Here is a 25532-nt window from a genome sequence, read left to right as displayed (position 1 = left end):
AAATTCCCTTCTTAGGCCTTGATTTCTAATTGATCTTTACTCAACATTTAGCACATGAATGAGTTCAGCATGCCTCAACACTGAGGCAGTGATCAGATGCTAGCAAGAGCTCTGGGTGTGCTTACAGGATCAGGCTTTTACAAATAAAAATCCTGAAGAGAGAGACCTTTTTTTGTGCTTCTGAAATGGATTTCGTTCTGTATACACAGAAGAATCACAGCAATCTTTGATACTAAGAGTTATGTTTTACAGGGAGTTGGTACTGAGAGTTATGTTTGTCAGGGAAAGATGTAGCTCTAATGTTTTATGAATGCTTTGAGTATAGCTGCAGTTTTCGCAGTACAGAGAAATGTGTCTTCTAAGTTTCTCGTAAACAAATGTTTTATGCAGCCTTAGAGCCGGGAAGACAACTCTGTACCAGCTCAAGATCTGTTGAGATCAAAAAGTTCCTCTCTTAGCCCCAAGTGACAAAAATTACCTAAAAAAATACTAGATTCCGCCTATTCTGAAAATGGATTATCACATGTAAGTCAGATCTGGCCCACAGAGTGCGTATTTATTCCCTGTCAAAGCTCATAAGAAAATGTGTCAAGCATTAAGCAACAAAACCAGAAAGCTGCAATTTTTCCTGTCAGTTTTATTTTTTTGTAGGGCTGGATACCATTCAATTTCATATGTATATAATCCTCTCAGTTCCTTTTCTTGTATTTTTTTTAAATGCAACAAAGGAAAGATCTCTTTGTTAACAGCTCCCAAGTTTTACTGGTTCTTTCTTTTGGTGACCCACTGATATTTACGGGCAACAAGTAAGATTTCTATTCCATAAGGCTTTGATTTGCTGCCACCATAGAAAAACTAAACAGGCAGCAACTTGTAGTAGCGTGCAGCATAAATGCAAATCAGACTTTGTTAAACATGGCTGCTGGCTCCAGATATCCATCAAAGCTTGATGGCGTACATATTTCAGTTTGCCTTCTTCAGCAGTAAGAGAAAAAGAAATTAGTGTATTCTTTACAGCAAATATATTAAATGTACTTTACAAGAGCAATCAAACTGCAATTTACTTTACGTAATATTTGAACCATTTCTTTGTGATTGTCATGCTTTGCTGTGCATATGAAGTTTTCATTTTTTCATTGCTACAGCTTTCTTTTCCAGAGCTTTGCGTATAGCTGACAGTGAATTTCCAGCTACCTGGTGATGTCATTTAAACTAATAAATTCTTACAAGCCCTGTCTGATGGAAGAGGTATTGGCATCCTAACATTGGTTGCTTACAGGCAGAACTTATACTCACTATGACTGAGTTTTGGTTCTTTGTACTCTATTTGTACCCAGTATTTTTATCCAAAAAGAAAAATTCCATACACTTTAGTATCTCTGCTATCAAAAAGAAAAATAAACATCCACACTCATCTTTCACAGTGCTGAGTGTTAAGAGTTGCATTTTCCAATTTCTTAATGACGAGATGACATCCTATAAATTCCATTGGTCTCTCTGGAAAAACTCTGCTGAATTGAGTCGTTGTAACAGGGGAGGTTTTATATCAAAGAGGATGTTTCCTATCAGCTTTCAGAGAATGGTACACAGTTAAAGTAGCAATTGTAGATAATCACATTTCAGTAGATTCCCAGTTCTGCCAGGTGGCATGGAAGCTGAAGTCTGCTTCATTTTCATGTTGGTGGTTTGTTTGCGTTGATCTTACGCTGTCCTTTCTGTAGACAGTATTTTGTCAAGACATCTCAAAAAAATCTTTACAAACTCATGGGATGCTTGTAGTTTAAATCAAGCAGATGCTTCTGGAGAAATCTGGGTTGGGGAGGAGGGTGCTGTGTTCTTAAAGTGACTTGTGTTGACTCTTTACCAGAAATTACCTGTCACAAACTCAATTCCACATATGGTTGGAGTGAAAGTTACTCTTCAGAGGGACCATAAGTCCTAAAAGCCAATCATGAGTGAATATACTAACTCAATTAACAAGAGGCATCTTCAATCCCTTGTAAAAAATAGTAACTGAGTCTCTAAGATGGCTTTAACCAGGGCCATCACTACCCCCAACATATCTGTGGTCAACACTTATATCTTTGGTGTGCCATTTATTCCTGTTCATTTGTCAGATGTTGACTCTATCCTGGTTTCTACTCTTGTATATTGAGTTCTTTATTGACTGTGGTGGTGATTTTCACTCCAGGAGACAGTCTGTGCCAAATCACTGCTGACATGAAGATCTTACGTGGCCTTCAACATTGCCTTACATCTGTGGTGTGCTGTCTCACTGTGTAACCCAAGCCATCCTTGCTTACTGGAGGTCAGCTATCTATATGGAGCCCTGTCCGGTGTTTGACCTCCCTGTCAATATGTGGCAAAATCAGGAAGGGTCACGAAGTCCAGAACCAGATTCCAAGTTTCCAGGTTTGAGATATGATCTGGCACACAAGCAGGCAGAGCATGGGATCTGCTGGACAGGGCCTGAGTATCAAGCATGTCAGTCTCTTCTACTGGGAAGCACGCACTGGGCTCATTTTTTAACAAGGACTAAGAAAACATGCTGATTTACAGGAGGATAGATGAGGGGAAAAGCAGTGCTTCAGATGGAGAGTTCAGCACTAGAGGAGCCCAATCCTCATCTACCAGCATCACCACTCCAGGCAACCCCTGTGGTCACCTTCACAAAGAGCACTACTGTTCCTCTACATGACAAGCTGCTGCCAACACACCCTCTGTCACGCTTTGTGGCCCAGATCTGCCTCCACTCTTCCAGCAAGAAAATGGCCTGAATGCCAGCAGTGAGCACAGGCTGTTGTTACAAAGAAGCCCATGCTCTGCCAGCTCCTGGTACAAAGGCTGCAGACAAAAAACTGAAGCCTGTCCCCAGAAGTGGCTCAGTTTGATGAGCTGCTGTGCCAGTGTCACTTCTGTACGTGTACCAGAAAGAACAGGTTTAGCAAAAGGCTGAGCAGGAATTGTCATAGCAACTGATGCTGCAGCAGGATGTTGCAACATGGAAAATTCCTATACATCTACACAGGAGAGGACAGCAGAAAAATGAATGTAGAAACTTGAGTATGTCTTTGTCAGCTTTCACTTGTGCTTGTCACTCAATATGCTCTGCAGCAAAGATATGACCTTACAAAGTTTCGTATAAGAGAGTTAAAAGTTCCCCATACAGTGTTCATCCGTAAATATCTGTAAAGTCTCTGCTTTTCTTTCTATTCACACATCAGCCAGATCTCTTTTTCAGGATCTCATAATTCTCTGTTACCACATTTTTTGCCAAGTTTTACAGTAAAGTTCCCTTCAACTTGCTTTCCTGGAAGGTTATAATGTGCTTTTTTAATGTCTTTGGCATATTTAACTAATGTAAGTGTTACTTTTCTGCTTCCTCTGGCCACAGGATTAGGAAGCAAGACTTTGTAGATAAGAATACCATCTGACATATAATTGAAGTATTGGGATCAATACTTCCCTCAGAGCAGATACACAGCTCCCATTTGTACTGATGGAAGTGGCTACATAAATAAAGTACACGAAATGCAGGGGTCTGTAGCCTTTCTATGAGGCAATAAAATATTTTTTTATTCCTTTCATCCACATCAATCTCTATTCATCTGACCAGTTCACAGGAAAGGCATTAGCTGCTAACTGCTCCTCACTTCCTTGGATGCCAAGCCTCCATAAGACTGTACATAAACTGAGCTTTGTGTAGCCTCAAGAGCTTGGTTTTTTGTCAGCATGTGTGTGCATAACTCCCAGTAACTTCTGAAGGTGTTAGACAGTATATATATGTGTGTGTACAGTACAGAGAATAGACTTCAAAGCTTTGACTTCTGTAGCATGTTCCTTAAATTAGTGGCAGATGTTTTCAGCATACCCAGTTGAGAAGTGGCTAGCCAAGTCTATCAGAAAATTTTTAAAAGCCTGATTGAAAAGAACTTTCACAGAGCGTGAATGTTTACCATAGGATTTTCATTTCACTACAGGGTAAACAACTGGCAACACAAATAGATCATATTTCTAAATAAACATATATTTACCTATGCCTGGGTCAGAAGTGGGTAGATGGTGGGAAAAGCTGAAGCCAGGTCTCACAAGGGTCTTGCAGAATGTCCCTGGGGCAAAAGCAGGAAAGCCTGAGCTTTTGCAGAAAGTAGATTGAAAAAAGCTTTTCTGTCAAAACTGTTGCCTGTTGAAAACCCTGGATATGAATTGGAGTCAATGAAAATGTTGTTTGTAAGATCTTGTGCTGATGCTATCCCAATAGTAGGCTCTAGCAAACTAGCAAGTGTGCTCTCTGCAGTTGTTTCTCCTTCTGCGTGTTTAAAAGCATAGTCTTCGAGGTCACTTTTTCAGCTTCCAAATAAAAGTCTTTCCAAGGAACATAATCTTTTCTTAGACAAGCAAATAATTAGGTTTTTGTATGAAGGCAAAATGGGAAATGGGAAAGATGAATCCTAGAACAGAGACCGGGCTTTCAATTTCCCTTATCCCATATAATTACCAGAACTCCTGAGCTATTACCTATTAGCCTTTTCATTTTCGGTTGTTCTGTATCAGAACAAAAGCAAATTTTGAATCTTCAGTTACTTTGACAAGTGGAACAGTTTGGGATTTTTCCCCATAGTCAATAAGGGCTCTAGAACCGCTGGAAAAAATCACAGATTTGAGAAAGAATATAGAAGTGTTTATTTGTACCAACATTGCACTTGTCCGCTTTGTATATTGGGTATCTTGGTAAAATCAAGTTCTTCCATTATAGGTTTTTTATCTGTTTATTTGTTGGGTTTTTTTTCTGCAACCAAGAGATGTCTGTTCCAAAAGGGACTGTAAAAATTCTGGAGGGAATGGGGACATGGCAAATCCCTCTTGAAGAGCAGTTCTGAGAGATGAAGACCTTTGAGGGAAGAGAAACCTGAATGCCTAGAAGTTCTCTAGAATATCTTGACCTACCTTGTTAACAGTAGCCAAGATTGTTCAAACCTGAAAAAGAGACTTAAAATTCAGTTTACACTGATGTTGGCGGTTGTCTGTCCTTTTCCTCTCTGCACTTCTTTCATGCAACAATAAACTCAAATCAGTTTTGTTATTGTTTATGGTAATATTTGCTTCCTGGCTTTTAGTGCTGTCCTGAAATATTATCAAACATCTTGTTAGATTTTATATCCTGATAAATGTAGCTCTTCAGATTCTCACAGAAAGCAGAGCTATGTTACCCCTGGGTGTTGTTAAGTTGAAGAGCATGAGTCACCATTTATTTTAGGCTATCTCTGACCTAAAATAGGAGAATTTGAATATCTGGAAGAAACTTTTGATTTTGAGAAAGACTAGAAGATTAGAGATAATCTGAAAAATGACTGGTGTCCACCTGGACATCTTGTTTCTGTGAACATGGACTGGCTCATTGCTCAGCCTCTGTCTGCTTGCTACAGTGTAGTAGACTGTAAGTGCCAGTCTTAAACAATTTCAGAAGCTTTTCTGTGGTTAAGAAACATGACTGTGTCCAAGCTCTTGCTTTCCAGTTCCAACCCACTCAAGCCTCTGTTAGCCATTGTAGAAGCAGGCAGAGAAGACAGCTGTAACTTCATGTCCTGGGCCGACTTGTTGGAAACAAAGGCCCTCTAGATGCATCACTGTTGTTACACATCAATAACGTCACAGTTATAGCCCAATATATACCTTCCCAATTACAGCTGAAAATAGTTATGAAGGAGGATAAGGGCATGAATCAGATGAGATGTGTGAGTTCTGTGGACGTGTGTAAGTTTGTCCTTGGGGCAACTCTTTTAGCACGGCTGCTAGCACTGCATTTAAAGAGTATTGCAAGGTCTCTGCAATCTTGTTTCTTTTTTCCTTTCAGACAAGCCCTGTGGGGACCCACCATCCTTCCCCCACACCATCCTGCATGGCCACACTGGCTTTGAAATGGGGGACGAGCTGCTGTACATTTGTGCCCAAGGGTACGTCATGGGCAACAAGGAGACAGCGTTCACGCTGCTCTGCGACAGCTGTGGGGAGTGGTACGGGCAGGTTCAGGCCTGCGTCAAAGGTAAGCTCACCTAGTACACAGAGCATCCCTCCGGGAGGTCGCAGCCTCCCATCAGCCCAGCCAAGATGGTTCCAGGATTACAGGGGTGTCTTCTGGGCATGGGCAGTTGTGGTGAAGGTCTTGGTGACTAAAGCGTCACTGTCTTAGCTGGCCCAATGGAGATTTTACAGTCCCATTGGTAGTTGTCTCCAGTAAACCACAGGAGAGGATGATTTTTTCATACTTATATGAGCATAAAGTTTCTTCCTAGGTAGCAGGAGCTGTTCAAAATAAAAAATTCAAATTTTTTTATGCCATATTTGTTTTTTTCTGTGTCCGCTAACCCCATTTCAGGGATTCACCATGTCTTATCCCAGGGTTATCATTCAGCTCCTGACTTCCAGCCCACCGTCTTCCTTCTTTTTCCCTCAATACCGTTTTTCTTTAGTACTCAACATAATTTTTGATTACTGGAAAATAACCTTCGGGAAGATCTTTCACCTGCGTTTTTAATATCAGAATCAGCCCCTTTCTAGAAATCAGCTGTTTATAATCTTGTATGTGCTCATTCTGTTAATGGATGAGGTTTGTAACTTTCAATGTACTTGCTTTGTTTACTTAAGGAAAGAGATTACTATGGGCATTACAAGAAATGCCAGAGGTAATTTTTTCAGAGTAGTTCAAAAGCCATGCCCAGGCAGCATTAGTGAGCCAAAGAATTGTTTACCAGATAGAGTGTACAACACAGGTTTTGTATATCTTCTGCCATGTTTATTTTCACATGAAGCCACAGAGTTGCTACAGAGCAGGCTACTGAAATGAAAAATTGGTGTTTGTTCTCACCTTTGGGAACCTAGAGCAAGTACGGAGAAAAGCCAGTGTCTTTTTGTAGGCATGCACTGAGCATGGCCTGCATGCAAATAACATCTTTCCTTTCCATAGGCATGCTGAGGCTGTCCATGGCTTTATCCCCCAGTCACCAGCCTTACATCTTCATGTGATGCTACATACTGAGGGCCCTGAGGTAGCATCCTCCTTACAGAAAAGACAAGATGCCACGGGGGTACTGTGGTCCCACAGAGACGGGGTCAATACCTCTCATGGGCACAGCAGATCCATATACAACTCCCCCCACTTCTTTATATTTTCTAGGTTGAATTGAGCTGACCATCCTTTAGGTGTTCTTGGCTTTTTATTTGGGATGCAAAATGGGTAAAACGATAGCTGTCCATCTTTTAAGCCCCAGGCTTCATCCACTGGCTTGTAAGAAGCTAGTTTGGCAGATCTGAGCTTTTACTAGCCCTTTCCTACTAGTTGCTTTAGTACTTCTGAACTTCTGGCCTTACATATATGATAAATGCTGCTTCATTTTGGTAGGTTAGAAAATTAAAGACCTATATAAGTTAAGAGAGCTGCCCATGCCACAGAAGAAGTCTGTGACAGAGTGGCAGAAATACAGTTTGGGTTAGAGCTAAGCAGTGAGATGGAAAAGTTAAAAAAAAACGTATATTATATTTTAATTTAACCCAATAAAAAGGCATCCAATTTTTTTCTTGTACCATGCTGTCAGGATTTTTGTCCACAAACACAACAACAGCTGCCCAGTTATTTACTTGATTAAAAGGTATGAAAGTGGATTTTCTTACCAAATAGATTGACTCAAGGAATCAGGCTTTTATTAAAACCCCCCAAAAAAAGCTCTGAAATTATAATAATGACATTTTCTTAATTTAAACCTTCAAGAAAATCCACCTTTATAAGTTACTTAAATTCTGCAACAAACCTTTTAACTTTCACCTTGTTTAAACATAAGCTAAATAGTACCATGAGCTTAGATGCAGATGCAATCTGAATTCTGCTTTCTCATTCTCTTTCTCCTGTTACCCTGCTCAATGCATAAAGCTCACAATTTTTCCAATATTTAAGAACAGTCGTCAGGGTATCTTACTTATTTTTCCAGAGAGATATCACACCTTTAAGATGATATTTCTGGCAAAGCAGGTAGATTTTAAGCAAAGGAATGGGCAGCTGTTAGGTAGCTGAGCTGTCCATATGGGCTGGAGTTAGTATATCCATTTCAGAGCCTATGTATTCCTTAACGCCCAGGGGCTTGCAAGGAGCTATTTTTATTCATTAATATATACCACCAGGCACTGGATAATCATGAGAAAAGGTCAAACTTATTCTCAGTAGAAACAAGTCATGTCTGTGCACCAGGGAACCAGATATTCAAAACCATCCAAATGGTATAGAGATACAAAAAAAAAAATTAATTTTTTTAAAAAAAAATCCAATATCTTTCTGAACTATTACAGCTTCTAGAACTGTTCTTACAAACAGCAGTTCAGATGATTAAGTGAAATACTGCAGGGAGTAGAGGAGGAGCATGCAGGGAGAGAAGGAAAAAAGAGTATCTACAACTGATAACTCAGTGGGTCTGAATCTCCTATAATCTACACCAAATTGATACTTCTTTTTCCTTCACTGAGGTTAGTCAAAATGCTGACTTTAACACACACAGAAATAAAAATGTATTACGCCAAAGTAAGGAAGGGAAAGAATCAGGCCATTTAAGTTGTGTGTGTTTCACTGTTTTCCCTGGATAAATAGTATATTTCCCCTGTTTTGCCTGAGCCTTTCACACGGCCGCAGGGGAGAGAAAAATATTTTTAAAATAAATAGGAAAGTGTGGCTGTAAAATCACAAACATCAAGACTGGAACTTGGGAGCAGATGTAGTATTGTGGATTATGATTTTAAAAATTATTTAAGTACAGACTTCATGCTGAGGGTCTTCCTTTGATTAATGTTTTTCAAACACTTTAAGGACCTGGGATAGAAAATACAGTATGTGTTCAATTAATAATTATATATTCGGTCCTCCTGTTCACAATTCTTTAAGAAAGGAGGCTTTACAGGAAGACTGAAATGTATGATACTAGGATACTAGGGTTCTTTTTTTTTTTTTTTTTTTAAAGTAATAATTCAGTGAAAAAGAACAAAAAAAGAGATGGGATTTCACTAAAAGAAACCTGATTTACAGTTGGCAGATATTTTGGGGTCATAGGAGAGAGAATAATTATTAATTAAGTACTCCAGAAGTCAGCATACACATTGCTTTTTAAGTGCTTTGAGGCAAGAGAGTAACTTTTCTATTGTGAAGGTTAGTGTCAGGACTTAATGGAGAATTTATATCTCTGTTGGCAGGGTGGGCCATTTCTGTCCTAATTAGCTGACATCAGAGGAAAGATGGCCATGAAGCCACTTCAATGAACACTTAAGTGCTATGTTTAGAGGCTGGTAAGATGATATGATTCTCTTGTTCTGCATCTGCGCTGGGTGAGCAACTGGATACATGAATTGGGCCCAGTACTCTTACACCAACACAACTGGGCCACGAGGAGAAAACTGGTCAGAGGACTAAAAGTTAAAAGGCCTGTTCCTGCATCATGCACTGTCTCTGAGACCAGGGGCAAGTCACTATACTACTCTCTGCTGCTTACTCCACCTCATCCATGAAAGAATGATAACATTTATCCAGCTTCATAAACCTTTCCGAGATTTGCAGATGTTACAGCTGCATATTACTGTACTACTTGGTGACTGCCACATTATAATGTCCAGATGTCCAAGCAGAATATCAGACTAAACAGCAATAATAAACTCAATAAAATTGTTTTTTTTTCTTGTTTGTGTAAAAGCATGGGGTCTGTTTTACATTCCCAGTTGCTCACCCAGAGCAAATACAGAGTCGAAGAACTATCATCATAGCAGTGTCTAAATATAGCATTTAAATGTTCTTTAAGTAGCTGTATGATTATCTTTCCTCTCTCTTTTGATCCAGTTAGAAGAGATATGGTCCATTCTGGCACCCAGGATGTAAGTGTACAACCATACAGTTGGCAAATTCATAAATTAAATGAAAAAAAAAATATTGTGCATCAATCAATACACATATAATCCAAAATGTGTGGCAAAACTTGGCTAGGGGCATAACTGAACCAAATGATTTTGGGGTTGTATTAAGTGGATTCTGGATATAGTAAAGGATTTTGGAAATTTAGAAATCAGTACATTACAAATGGCTTTAATGTACATTGCGCACACCAGGTAATGGACTGTGATTTTTAATCAAGATGCGTTTTAAGAAAATAAGTGGCTCTGTATAATTAGTTCCTGCAATTCCTCATCATGAAAAGATGCTGTGTTCCAGCTGAAAACACAGGGATATTCAACTCAACAAAGCAACCTTAAGCAGAGAACAGGGAAATACATGGTTTTTGCAGTTTATTATTTTTTTTGTTTCTGTGGAGACAACACATTTGTTTCACAAAATATATCCTGAAGACTGACATTGTAGTAAGGTCTGAAAGCAGATGTATACATGCCATGCTGTGACTGTCCTACAGGCACAGAACCTAAAGTGACCATTGTTAAGTGACATTTGTTTTACCCAAAATGAACCACAGGTTGAGTATCAGAAGCATCAACACTAACATTTCAGTGCGGGGGTCAGGGCTGCATTGTATTGAGCTGCGTCCTTGAGAGTTAGCTCCCTCAAAGAGATGGCAGATTAGATGGCTGGGAAATCATGTCACATCTCTGCCCTAGAACTGGCTAAGAACAATGTCATATATTTATCCTTTTCCCTTGGCTGCTTTGGGTTCTTCCAGCTATAAGCTTGTGTCAGGAGAGGTCATATCTTCTGCACATCTAAGGAATCTCTCCAGTATCAACACTCAGATACTTGTCTAGTGTGTTCAGAGCTGATCTAGCTTTTCCACACTGAGGACCATACTTCTGATTTTAGTGTAAGGAGAGTTTGGCTGACTTTGACCACTTCTGAAAGCACCCTCTGCAGCTCACAGCCTTTCTACCTGGTTCAACTTTTCTCATTACTTCAAATATTGCCTTCTGAGTTTTCAAGGATAGTATTGATTCACATTCATGTGGTCTGTAAGCATGACTAGCCAGCACCATTATTCTTGTTCTTTTATTTATTTTTTTTTTTAATGGGGAGAGTAAAACAAAATGTCTCTGGCTTTTGATCTTATTTTGGAATGCTTTTTTATTCTTCTGAGAGTGCAAAGGGAGAGTTGTGACAGACAAATAAAATCAGCAACAAAATATGTCCATGGCCTGTCAAAACAATTGTTATGATAAACTTTGGTTCTCTTTTCAGGTCTGTCACTGAGTGGTTGTATTAGATTAATGTAAAGTATCGATCTGGCATGAACTGATTCTGCCAGATTAAATTAGTTTAAAAAATTATGATGGGTTATTTACTTATATTAGCAGGCTTTCTGCTAGAATAAAAATCATCCTCCTTCTTGTAGCTGTTGCCAAAGACAAAAGGCAACACAACTTCTGTCTAGCATACTCTGGTTGATTTGAGAGAAGTGTGCCTGATCCAAGTCAAATGGATAATTCTTCAAGATGCTGTGGTTCACGAATCTGACCAATCTTAGGCAAATTGGTCTACATGTTCCTTTTCTTCCCACCCTTAAAGACAGATGCCAGCTTGTTAATGTTTGCTGTCACTACTTTGAGATCCTTGGAATAAAGATGTTTTTATACAGCAGGAATGTTTATGGTGATGGTCTACACAGAATCAAGTTTCAATTTCCTGTACTCCAAAAATACATCCATAAAATATGCGGTGCACTTTATGGTTGTCCAAAATAGCAACACTCAAAATAGAGCTTGAATGCCAATATGCTATCTAGAAGAAAAATTAAACTGATCCTAGAGTGTGGAAAACCAGGCTCTTTGTTTTGCCTGTCTCTATATTTGGTCACTGTTTTCACATTAGGATCAAAAGTTGAAGGAGATGAAAGCTGTTTAGGACTGGATGCTTCCCAGGAAAGACAAGGCTAAATTAAAAGGATTTTACCTTTTAATTGAGCTTCACATCTTTGGTAGTATGCCATTTCAGCATCCGTTGCTGTAAAATGTTCATTTAAGCTTCAGTAATCCCTCAGGCAGTGAATCACGACTTGATCCTTGAATCGGCCAGAGAAAGGTAGGGGTAAGATGTAACAATGACCAAATATAAAAAGATTTTGGGTTTGGTCTAATTAATTTCAGTGCTGGCTCTTCTTAAAACCAGACCTGCCTGGATAGCAAGGAAGATGCAACCACTTCTAAATCAGTGGCTAGCTGCTTTAAAAATGTGTATAAATAAAGGTTACAACTATTTGGATAAGAGGTGGAGCTGAATCTACTTTGGTTGTTGCTCTTCAGTACCAAGACTAAAATTCAGGGAGCTGGAAAGCTCAAGAAAGTGCTGAGGAGCAAAAAGAAGTGCAAAAGTTGTGCAATCTGTTCCTGGAAAATCAAGCTCATGGCTTACTTGAAAGATTGTCATGGTAACACAAACTCACTAAATACTAAGTCCAAGCCCCATTTGAAGGTATGAGGCCCAGAAGAAAGAATAGGGTATTACTACTGTGTAGGTCAATTCAGGATCATATAAATCAAAGCTTCCGAATAAGGGGGTCTGTATTTCCCTTGATGGTTAGAGAGCTCAATAGTTGCTTTCATTCTGGCATCCCATAAGCTAACATTAGTTATGTTGATAGTCTTTCCTATAAACTACACAAATACAGGAGATTGCATATGAAAATACATTATAGCAGCTTTACAACTTGGGCCACAATCTGATTGTCAGAAGGAACAAGTCTCCCTTATGCGGTGACAAGCAGTGTATAATGAGCTCCAATCTCAGGCTCTCTTTAGACTACAATGGGCTTTTTCTTTCCTCAGCCAAGCATTAAGAAAGCATCAATTCATTTCTATACATGCAGGATCAGGCCCAAAGACAGCAGGTTTGATGGAAAATTGATTGATCGTTCAATAAACCCTTAATATGTTCTGATAGACTGAGGACTCGTGTTTTCCTAGGAGTACATGCTCTTTCCTGATGTGCCTCCGGAGGACTTTCTTCTAAAGGGCTGAAAGTACATGGCACGAGAGGCACTAAGAACTTCATGTTCTATAAGCAGCATATTACTATGGTTGTTAAGCATTCACCAATGATCCATACTGGTCAATAAGATGAATATGAATGTGCATGTTGCTAACTAAAGTATAGGTCTGTAGGAAACAACACAAGCATATGAAAGTAATTTTTTGTTCATGGATGTGTCTGCATGCACTAGAACACCATAAAAATCAATGTTTCATCCTCAGCTGGATTACTGTAGTCTGAAAAGTAAATGAGTGGCACAAATAGAGGTATAGGAGACATACAGGTGAAGACAGACTGCTGTTACGATTAATCTCAAAAAAGAAAACCATCACAGTTGGTAAATGGTCAGTTTGCACATTACGATGTTCCAGATCATACGTACCAAATACACACCTATAGGCTGTCCTGAGAGCCACTGGACTTCAGTGAAGCAGGCATGCCAGATAGCAACTTTTAGAAGGAGTCTGGATGGTAAGAGGACAAAATGGCTTGAGGCACTGTTTCCGTGCAAAGAGAGTGCCAGGTAGAAAAATTCTTAAGTGGAAGCGAGACAAGGGACAAAGTAAGACTAACATTTGAAGGCTATTACAAGTGCTACATAGCAATGGCCAGTGCCACACAGAGCTTCACAAATATGTTGCTAAAATGCTTTCGTAGCCAGAGGTACCCTCCAGTCATTAATGAAAGTCTGAAATAGTGTTGGATGAATCAGAAAAGTGAGAGTCCTACCAGGAAGCTTTCCACTCTGCTAGCTGGATTCTCCTGTCTAAGTTGTCTGTCTACCAGATGGAAGTTTTTTCCTGCTTTGGAGAGGACAGAGAGGTTCTAGAGGATTACACAAGCAGATGAGGACACTGGGACCAGGAAGGAGAGAGGTCTGTTTTTGGCACTGTTGTATCATGCATAGATTTCACCCTCCACCCTTGCTGTGAGATGAGAGGACCTGCTGAGAACATCCAGTTCTCCTGTATGATAGCTTTCACAGAGGTATTAACTCTCCGCAGGCTATGTCGCACATTTCAGTTTCCTCAGCATAACTGCTTTGGTTTCTGGTAGGCCCAGATGCTACTCCAAGAAAAATACCTTTTGCTAATACTCATTCTGTTCTGGCACCTGGCTTAAGCTGTTCTGGCAAAAAGTAAGCTGGTGTGAGCTGTATCACCACTAAGTGCTTTTGGTCAGACTGGTTTGACAATATTTCTAATCTTTTAAGAGTAGACCAAATATGGCTCTGCCAGAAGTCTGGGAAGCAGTCTCCAAGGAGAATGTGACTCATTCGGAAATTGAGGTGGGCCCCAGATGAAAATGTGATTCAAAGTTGGTTGAGTGTAAAAAGGCAAAAAAAGATAAGGCTTTATGAATGTATTGATTTGTAATACAGCTCCTCCTATTAATTTCTTGTTCCCCGTGTCATGCCAGTTCTATTCCTTCACTGTCTTCAGAAAAGACTAAACACTCTCTTAAAAAGAAAAACTCTCACCATGATTCAGTTTGTTTTATTTTCCATATCCCAAGGCACTATTTTCTAGGACTTTCAATGCCAGCATAAATCTCAGCAATTACATCAACTTTCTATGGAGTAAAACTTGTGTGAGCTGAAAATCAACCACTCTGTCTAGTTTGGAAAATCTTTCATTGAGCTAAGGTTTTAGAAGAGTGGAAGAAATATAAATTACAATGCATTATTTCATTCAAATTCAAACATTTAATTCCATGCTTTGAGACAAGTCTATTTTGCTGTGAGTGCTAGGTCTGTTGAGGCATGGGGAGTATTTCTAAATCAAACTCAAAATTTGTGATTAATCCGCCCCTGTGTTGCACTTAGTTATTTTTTTTGCCGGTTTGGTTTTAGAGGGTGTTTTCCTCTTTTCTTTTTGGTAACACTTAGTTTCTTAAAATTGGAAGCCCGAGAGTTGATTACAGATGGTATTATCTTGATACCTAGGTGTTAGGCTTTAGGTGTTGGACACAGTTTTCTATCCTTGCAGTCATGGGTTCATCTTGAATTCTTCAAATGAAGATGAGCAGAACTCAGTAACAGCTTTGGTGGTGGGGTCTTCCTCGAGCAGCTCTGAAGAGCTCTCATGGAATGAGAAATACCATTCAGCTCACCTGTCCCCAGGTGTTGTTTCACTGCAACACCAGGGTCATTGAAGAAAAGTAATATAATGATAATAAATTGAACATAAGGTACTGAATGTAATCCTTTAAAATCAGCTGGCTCAAAAGGGATGAAGTTGCTGTAAAACTAGTTTTGTTTGGGGTTTTTTAAGTCCAATTAGTAATTGATTACTTCTGGCTATACCTTCCTCTCCACACCCATTTCTTGCTTGAACATGATGAAAATTTTTCCTTAAGCCTGGCAAAAGAGTCATGTTAGGGAGAGCAATGGTTTGAGTAAAACAATAAGCAATCGAAGGAAGTCCTCTAACTGCAGACAGTAAATTATTTATATACATTTTTAAATCTGGAAAGATAAAATATTAGCAGTTAGCATTGACACCTACCCTGATTTTTTTAAAAAACCTTGATATTGACTATCAGCTTATGGTGGACCATCCCCCTTTCAAATAAACAGTAACACTGAATGAAAAATACTGTCTAAAAGTTACTCCTCATTGCACCTTTCTTCTTAGCTTCTTGTAACAAATAAGCCCAGTGCTTTTCTGGAGAAATTAAAAGTTGGCTTTTGTGGGGGTTTTTTGTTTCTAGATGAAACCGAGGCACACATTGACTATGAAGATAACTTTCCTGATGACAGATCGATACCTGTTGTTGAGAATGCCAATGGCAAAGAAGAAATTGAGCAAGAGCAAGAACAGCTTTCCTTCAGTAAAAGTTCAGAGGAAGGAAGAACTGGAAGTACCAAAGATGTTACTCAGGACACAGACACTTCTGAAAAAGGAAGCAGGGCACCAACTGAGTCTCCCGTGTCACTCCTAAGCCAAAAAAACTTGTTTTGGTTTCCATCAGAGGCTTTCAGTGAGCCTGAATCGGAGAAAGAGACAGATGATTCCACTAAAGCACAGTTTTCTGAAGGTGATAACCACATTGGAGTGAAGACAGTGTATGATGAACCTGGTGCCAAAATGTTTTATGACAGTGAGGATTTCCCCATTGGACCCATTATCACAAATAATGATACAAAGGCAGAGATAGATGCAGTTGCCATTACTGACGAGTCATGGTTAGATGGCTATCCAGTAACCCAAGAAGTGGTAGAGGATGACGAAGAGGAGGGGGATAAAGTTGATGGTTCAATGGGAACAGAAGATGACGTTGTCCTCACAACTGACCAACTGAATCATATTGAAGTAAGAAAATCGGGCAATAGTAGCCCAGCTCCAGAGGAAAGTTTAACAGAGATTGTGGCAGCAACAACGAGGATAGATGATGAAGGGGGCAGAGAGACACCGGTACCACTTACAGCAGTGAGTGGTGTGGAGAACTTAAGTGTGAGCAGAGGATATGATGATGCTGCATGGGACCACCCAACTACATCTCTGGAAACTGTGACTCAGGAGCTTGGTACAACGATGATGTTTGACATAACTAGCTTAAAAACATCCATGCCAGAAACCTCTGTGATGGTCAGCTCTTCCGATCACACTCTGTATGCAGAACCAAAAGAAACAACTGCCTACCCAGCACAAGTAGCAACCACTGCACCGGCTCCAGATATCATTACTGACACATCGTCCCAGGAATTAGCTGAGCAAGAAAATCTCACCCAGGGCCTTGGAGAAAAGCCTGTCCCCACTTCTGAGCCATGCGAGGGAGAGGATTGTCCCAAGTCTGGTAAAGGTGCTATCATAGCAGTAATTGTGATTCTTCTCTGCTTGTTACTGGTTGCAGCTGTACTGGCTGTGTGGTTTTTCAAAAAACGGCAGCAGAAAAATTCTGTCTATAAATTAAATGGAAGGTGTCAACCCAGACATCATTGCTACCACCACTACCACCACCAGCACATTGAAATGCAGAAGGTCTAAACCAGGGGTCTTTTGGCAGAGATGAGAAGAAAAACATGTTGATGCTAGAAGGATCATATGACTCATGGATGCTAAAATCCAGCAGTGCAGAAAGCAGAAGAAAAAAAAGAATGCTAAATGAAAGAACATAGAAGACAGAAAAGATTTCATAATTTTGAAATCGCAGTTGAGCCTATTTGACCTTTCAGAGCTAAAGAATCTGCATGGTTTTATCACAAGGGTCTTTTGGAGACATCAGCAGGACACAGAGTGCTTGGTAGTACACCTACAATTTGTTCCGCTTTTACATTTTGCTCCTATTAATAATAAATTAATTGATTAATTTCTGTGTTACCTGGTTATAATGTAATGGCAGGGCTGGTCAGGCCTTCTTGGTCTATTCTCAGTGGAAGAGGGAAAGAAGGAGGGAAGGAGGGGAGAAGGATGTTTTTGAAGCAACCACACATTTGGTGTTTGTTGCTTTTTTAGAACCTGCCCCAGCTGGTCAGGATAAACCACCGTAACAAATTATTACCCAATGTGTCTTAAAAAGAAAAACTATTTGCTACCATACTTTAACGGATAGTATTGCAAGGATTACTAAGGTACTTTTCCTCAACATTGTGAATTTAACAAGCCACAAATGTTGGATCATTACGCTGTTTTTCTGGAAGGTGTTCTTTTAGCCTTAGTGAAGAAGTGCCACTCTTATACTAATCTTTTTATAGAAATCATGATGTCTCCCTGGAATTCAGAGAATACTGTAAGTGCCATTCTTCCTTGAGTATCAGCAGGAGAGGAGTCAGAGCACCTTTGATTCCAGGTGTTATGATGAATAGCCTCTTATTACAGAGTGAAACAGTGATGAAGCACTTTCCAGGGGAACCCTATATAAAATCAGCTGCTTTTCTGAACATGATACCGACTGACCAAGATACTGAATTTTAATTCACAGCCAGTAGTACCTCTGGCAATTGAAGCCGTGTATAATACTTCTGCTATATGAACTCTGTGGAAGGACTGATTTTCCCCATTCTGCTTTTTCATCAGCTGGAGGGGTGTCTGGGGTGGACATTGGCTGTGGGAGATAAGTATCCATTTTGAATGCTGCTTATTGTGGTTTTAAAGATACAGCAAACGTGGGAAAGAGAGAAATTACATCCGGTTGGTAAAATGCGAACACTTGGCTTTTAGACTGGGTGTTGATGCAAAAACACAGAGGCTTTTCCAACACCATGTTCCGTTTCCAACAGTTCTGAAAATAAACAGGGAGAGCGAGGAGGATGTTTTCTAGAATCCTTTAACATAGTTCTGGTGAGTTTAGTATGAACTCTTCCTTACCTTTCTGAATGAACAGGAGAAAGACTGGCAACTGTGAATAATCTGCAGGTCAGAAATAAATTAATCTGCCACTCTATAGTACAGCCTTAGCCAAAACACGCCAGTAGTTCAACACATCAAAATACTGGAGTAAGAAAAGGTGACTGGGTGGAGTTCACCTGTTTTCATGTTCTGCCTTGAGTCACAGCGGTAACCATCTCTAACTCCACGGAAGGCAGGCTTTATGAAATGGAGTGCAGAATTGAGCCTGTCATATGTACAGCCATCAATCTCAGTGCTGGTAAGGAAAACAAAGCATTTTTAGACAATGTCTATACATTATCTTGGAGAATTTGACCTCAGAGTGGTAAGAGTTGAATCTAATTGCCTGGCAAGAGCCACAGTAAATAAAGACAGAAACTGTACAGATTTGTAAATATTGTGTTCTCTGACATATGCATGACTTTATGATTTTAATGCATTCTAGACTATGAAATAACCTAGAATTTCTGTTGTAAACTATTTTTTTATGCAGTAACATTAAAAAAAAAAAAAACAATGGATTTCGCACTAAGCAACTTTAAGAGACTGTTAACTCAACTAAAACGTGCCGTCTGTAATCTCATGGAAATATCCTGAAAAAAACCCACAGGAATATCCATTATAAGTATTGTTTAACTGAAAGGTACAAGTATGTGTTACAGTGCTGTGCAGCATCATTGAAAATGAAAAGTCAATACTACTTGGCTCAGGAACTGAACATGTGAAAATGAGACTCAAAGTAAAACTACAAACACAAATTGTACAGAGACCTTATTTCAGACTTAGAAATACTTGTTATTCATGAACCAGAAGAAAATGTACATTAACGTAATGCTTTGGAGGTATTTAAATAAAAATCGAGATACAAAAAAAAAAAGGAAAGGAAGAACTTGTGTGTGTTCTTGTGCAAATCATCCAGTTTGCCCACATGTTTATGGAGAAAAAATAGGTCTGTCACTTGGATAATTCTTGTAGAAGATACTTTGACATTAAAAAAATTTAGCTGAAAGGTGATTAGCTTAGGCTGCCAGCCCGATTCTGCTTCAGAAGACCATCTACCTCCTTTTGCAGCAGCATCTGTTTGTACTCACAGTTTTCACTTTACCAGAATGATTCAGGGAGTTTGGGAAAACTGATAAACAGATGGGGATAAATAGCCCATTAATGATGCATTTAACTTAGGTGTCCTTTTGTGTGCGAAATTTGGCTAATCAAAGACAGTAGGGATGGTGAACAATAAGTATAGTAGAGTAAATACAAAATCTGAAGATGATAAGGTCAAAATACAGTAGGGGATGAGTTACTGATTATGGGAATTAAGAGCTAAAAGTGCCAGGTGCCAGCTATGGGTTGAACCTAGGAAAGGAAAAAGGAAAGGGGGAAATATCAGGAGTGATTTTGTGACAGTGACATCCAGTCATTAAGAGACTGATCTGTTGGTCTGCGGTAAAAGTCATGTATCATCCTTTTCTAGGGAAGCCACGTATTACAACAAGCTGGCTGGAATCAGGTCACTGGTGTTAAGACAGAGATAGCATTTCCCTTTCCCTCCTTTCCGTTATTAACAACTATCTGTTACCTGGGCCCCCATTTCATATAGATCATGTGCTGCTGCATCTGGGCAGAGCCCTGTATAAATCTGCTGTCAGGCAGGCTGAGAAGTGACCCTGTGGGGGGTCACCGAAGCTACTGGCAGTGTTTGGGGCTTCAAGCCCTTGCAACCAAAAGGTGTTTGCTCCCATTTTACAGAAACACTGGCATCATGGATTTTTGGTATTCAGTGAGTTCTTAGGCTGAAATCCCCTCAACTTCTGTGCCTGTCCTTGCATTTGCCAGCTAGATGACAATATGTCGTTTATTGTGCTGTACTGCCTCATTGCATACCGTACCTCAAAAGCTATTATGTTGGGGATTTGTTACCATGGGCATTGAAGCCAGCATAGATTGATTTTTATTCTTCAATGAAAAGAATTTACTTTTATTTTATATCCAATAATTTGTAATGCAAAGATACAATGTAACACGTAGCTGTGAAACATCAGAATATGTAGCTATGAATGACCATTTTAAAAATCAGTTGTACCAAGGAATGATTAGATAGTTGTAAGACTCGTCAAACTACAGGGTTACCACCAGCTCAGGATAATATTTAAATGTTTAATCCCTTTTCAGATAAGTGGTAGTGAGAATGGGGCAAAAGCAGAAAGCCCCAATTTTTTCTTTAAAGTTAGTAATCATATAAAGTTACACCTCTGACCCCCATATTTCCACTCGAAAGTAAGCAAGTTCCATTACTGTGCAAAAGAATTAATCAGGAAAAAAGCACACTTGTTGCTTCATGCTGCTCAAAAGGCCTGCCCATGAGATACATCAAAGGCAAGAAAAAGTTAAAAATAATCAAAGAAAACTCAGAAAGTTTTTCTACAGAAAAGGTTAGCATTTATGAACTTAAAAATTCTACAGAATTTAGTTTCCATATATCACCAATACTCTATGGAGGGAGAAGAGGGGAGGGAGGAGAGATGGGTGTCCAAACGGCTGAATATTTCCTTGCCAAAAACAAATAAATAAAAAGGTATCTATTCATTTTAATATTTTTTCCTAGGCACTGAAGAGGACTTAAGATACAAACCCCTGATTTGCTGGGGTGTGCAACCCAACTTACTTTGGCTATTTCTTATTTAACTTCTTTTTTGTATACAGCTTAAACTCTCCACACTAGGTCATTCAAGTCTTGAGTCACCAGAAAAAAGAAGTCGCTGTTTAAAGTATGGCAGAAAACCAAAAGTTCAGACAGCTGCAATGAAGGATTAGTTGTGGGTTTTTCTCACTGCCTTGCTACAAACTGCATCACAGCTCTATGTTCAAACATTATTAAATGGGAATGTTTTCTCTGGCACTGACTACTTCTACCCACAGTTTAAGTATTGAATTTTTTTAACTGAAGTAGCTTTGGTTTACAGCTCACATTAGAACTTAAAAACATATTTCCATAGTAGCTGGCATATGCAGGCAACTGTTTATTCTCAGTACCAGCCATAATAAACACTTGTACTTTCATAATCCAACAAATGTTTGTCTAATCACAACTCCATTTTCAGAGCTGTAAAATTTGTGTGCTATTTAAACCATTTTTCATGAAGACCCTCTAGAAATTGAAAGATTTCCTAAGTTTGCCTTCATTATCAATATAGACTGACAATTCACTGTAAAGGATGTGAAGATACATGGTGGGTATTAATGGCAACAGTCTATTGAGAAAAAGCTCTGCAAAGCAGGATATGCTATAGGATTTTCAGGGGAATAGCTAGTCTTGAGGAGACCCACCTTTAATTCTACCTCAAACTTACTCTGACAAGTATGAAAAATGGCACCTCCTTGGTTCGACAGGCTTTCCAGGTGAATTGAGAACAGCATCCAACTAACATTTGGGTTTCTATTTTAGCATTCCAAAGCAGTAAAGCTTGCTTGGAAAATGGAGCAATTTGAATTTACTTTTGGCTCATGCTCTGTCAACAGAAGCAATGAAGGTCTACTTGCAGAATCACTACAGTGAAAGAAAGGGCCCAGCAGGACATTTGAATTCCCATTGAATTTGACAGAACTGATAATTCTAAAAGTATTTGTTACTGACTTTATATACTGACTTTATTTGCTATCAGAATTGCCAAAACACGGAAGTATGAAGCCTGCAATGCTGTTTTATGGGAATAGAATTAAACATCAAGGCAAAAAATCACTACCACCCTTCTTAATTTTCTAATTAATATTGCTGTTTATAAGGATGAATTAGCAAGAAGCTGGTAATTCATGAAGGACCACTATCAGTGAGAGCAGGTATTAATTTGAAAAAGATTACATGCTTAGCACAGTCTGTCAGATATGCTGATTTCCAGCCTGTGAATCTCTTCCCTTGCCCAAGCTTTGGTCTTATATAAGAAAGCTTGTCCTGACAGCCAGCAGTCACGTTTCTCACATAACCAAATATCCACTTCAGTGCGCCAGCATTTGTGACTCAGTTTAATCTTCAGCTTTCAAGCAGTTCCCCACCACACAGGACCCTATGCAACACGAGACCAAGCACAGGACTCAGATTGCGTGCAGACCCTTATGCTAGCCATCTGCCAGAAGATGGACTTCACTCCCTCCTTCACCTCTGAGTGGTGACTTAACGACATGTTCAAAATTATTGCAGACTTGCTTGTGGGCAGCAATGGAGGATCAGAAGCCAACAGCAGCTGCCCAAATAGCCATCTTCATTACTAGAAATGTGAGCAATTATTAAAAAGCATAATTGTACAGCTCTACAACAAGCAATACCACCACTGAGGTCAATATGAATTTCATCTCTGTGGGTCAGCGGACATACGGTACCAATGCTGCATTCAAGTCAGTCACGTGAGCATGGTGGCTTCAACAAAATGACGCTTCTCTGAGCATCAGCATCCTACTGTAAGACTTGTAAAAAAAAGAAATGGAGACAAAATCTAAGTATCATGTTGGATTAGGCAGAAGCTGCTAACATCTGAGGCAGACAACTCACAACTGCAAGAATTTGAATTTGGGGTGGCGGAAGAGAGGCAAGAACCATATTCCCACAGCCTCCCAAGAAGAGCTGGCAGGATCAGAGAAGTGGAAGAAAAGACACTAATTTATTGCAGTCACATGTAAATGTTGGCATTTAACAATAGCAGCAGCAAAAGAAAAATCAGTTAAAAGAACCTGAGAATGCTGAAAAAAGCCACAATAAATACTGAATAACTGGAAGAGGAGCTACTTCTCATTAGAAAAGAACAAGGGTTTGAGAACTACTTGTACTTACTAAGATTGAACTGGCTTGGGACCATATGTAGTGGAAATTAAGAAAGCCAGAAAAAATCCACACTTGAACAAAATGAAAAAGGGATCACAGTGCCATTTCAGGAGGCCACAAGAGTATCAGTTGCCTCCTCAAGTTAAATGGAATGATAAAGGACATCAGACTTACTTAATGTAAGCTTAAGAAAAATAAATTATTGCCTAATGGACATCTTACTAAATCATGAAATCTCCACCTGAGAAGGCACAATGGCAGGAGATTTTAGCTGTAAGGTCGACAGCTGAGGAAATGACTGAACATGAAAAGAGATCAGCTTAGGAAGCCTTAAAGACAGAATCACAAGCTTACCAGAAAATTGATAATACCTGAGAGACTTGCCATAGTTGAGTAACTGTTTGATGAAGAAGAAAAATTAGGGCTCACTGGTGCTAAATGTATCCCCAGTGTAACCCATTTAAGTCAAATGAATCACAGAACAGGTTAACTCTGGTGCTCAGTGTTTTACTGGTGGAATGAAAATATTACAGTATTTTATCACATAGTTTGTTCTTTAAAAAAGATTATAGCAATCTCCAACAATTACTGCTGGAGAGGGGAAGGGAGTTCTTCAACTGGAAAGAAACAATTCTGGGTGGCAAACCAAAGAGATCCTGGAACTGATTTTCTGCCATCTCACACCTACTGTAGTCGATGCTACTTGCTTCACCAACAGGCAAAATCTGATTAGCAGCTTTATGCACCCATTATTTCCACACAAGATGTATAGTTATGGAAAACCTCAGGCCCAGGAACTTGATTTATAGGCACCTCTTTTGGAAGTCTTCAAGGTTTTGCATCACAGTACCTACAGGCAGCACGCACGAGCTAGGGCGCCACAGAAACAGCCAGTCTTCAGTGCCTGGCAGAGCTCCTGTCAGTTTGGTAAATGGTGATAAGAAAAAACCAGAAATGTTGTAAAATGAATGCAATGTAGGTGGACACATCCACCTTCAATCAGCTCCATGCCCTTTAGTGGTGGGATTTCTGGATTCAAAAGCTAGAGTATCAAAGATGAAGTTATTTGGGCATATGACCTTAGTATCAACGACTGAGCTCCTGAGGAGGAAATCTGGAGTTGTCCTACGCAGGCTGGAAAGCAGAAGGACAAAAGAAGGCCTCCAGAGGAGTGCCTTCTCCCTTGAGCAGACACACACCTTCAGCAAGAGAAAACCAGGGACAAACTCGAGAAGCTGCCCCAGCTGGGTATTATAATACAAGCATTTCATGGGGAAGTAAGTGATGGTTTACAATCAAGTGCTTGTAAGTTTTAAAAGCAAAGTAAAATTCTTACATAAAATTACAACAAATAGAGTGCCAATACTGTGTGAACAAAAAGCGTAAGGAAATCTGATACACCCTCTGTATGTTCAAGGCATACAGCAAGCCAGATTCTGGTCTCTCCCTCTCTCTCCACAAGCGGAGCTGGGTAAATCTCCTGAAGTTAAAAGGCTCTTGACAGATTTTCACTTTGAGACTGAAACAGTCTGTCCATTGACTTCAGTGGATTAGTTGCAATTTACACCAGAGAAGTTTAAAAACCCAATCTGATCTTCCAAACATCTTTCACACAACGTTAACATTTTAAAATGTTTCATTGCTGTCACAAGCCAGAGGACGCTTAAACCTGATCCTGTGGATTCCCCTTCTTATTCTCTGTAGTCACTCAGTAGTGTAGGCACTACGCTTCTGCAGCATGCATAAGCTATAGCAGCAACAGCTCGGCAAGGTAGTGTAGATCATGTTTTGCCTTTCTAAAAACCTGAAGCAGATTTTGGTTTTGCAGTTCATTTCCATTCAGCTGAATTTGGCTTCAGTCATAAAAGCACTGAATGCTCTCATCTCCCCTTGATGTAAGTGGAATAAAGCTATTTGCAGGACTTGATCCTTAAAAACAAAAGAGGAAAGCAAAGGATGAAATCCTGGATCCTCCTCTGAGGTCAAAGGGATTTCTGCTCTTCACTTGTGTTCTGCACTAATTCACTACTCATCCCTAACACAGTATTTTTCAGGCCTTCAAAGTACTTCTTTATTGGACCCTGCCATATAGTTAATAAAAATGTCACGAATTCACATGCAAATATTTTTCATAATTCCATTTAAATTGCCTCAGTCTCCACTAGTACTTACTTTTGGATGAAAACTATGCAGATAACGCCACCAGACTGAAAAAAAAAAAGCAGCAAACTGTTTTCTACAGAAGAGAACACTAAATACATTGATTATCGTTACTTTATAGAAGATTGGCCCCACCTCATACAGGAACCACAAGTTGTTTCAACAGAAAGAGTAAGAATTGGTAGGAAGAAGGAATTTTTTATTATTCAGTTCGAAGTGACCTCAGTTTCACATCATG

The 25532-nt window shown here is 39.5% G+C and overlaps 1 protein-coding gene across 1 annotated transcript in view; it reads left to right on the top strand.

The window, feature by feature from the left end:
- The window catches only part of SUSD5 (sushi domain containing 5), a 42276-nt gene extending 25296 nt beyond the window's left edge, over positions 1-16980 (top strand). Inside the window, exons 4-5 of the mRNA XM_086468465.1 lie at positions 5855-6043; positions 15704-16980. Coding sequence (XP_086324591.1) covers positions 5855-6043; positions 15704-16980 — 1466 coding nt within the window. The remainder of the gene's footprint in view (positions 1-5854; positions 6044-15703) is intronic.
- Positions 16981-25532: the final 8552 nt, after the last annotated feature.

The sequence above is a fragment of the Leptosomus discolor genome, chromosome 7, assembly GCF_034619465.1.
Source record: "Leptosomus discolor isolate bLepDis1 chromosome 7, bLepDis1.hap2, whole genome shotgun sequence".
Lineage (NCBI taxonomy): Eukaryota > Metazoa > Chordata > Aves > Leptosomiformes > Leptosomidae > Leptosomus > Leptosomus discolor.
The sequence above is the reverse complement of the archived record's forward strand: the minus strand, read 5'-3'. Positions and strand labels throughout refer to the sequence as shown.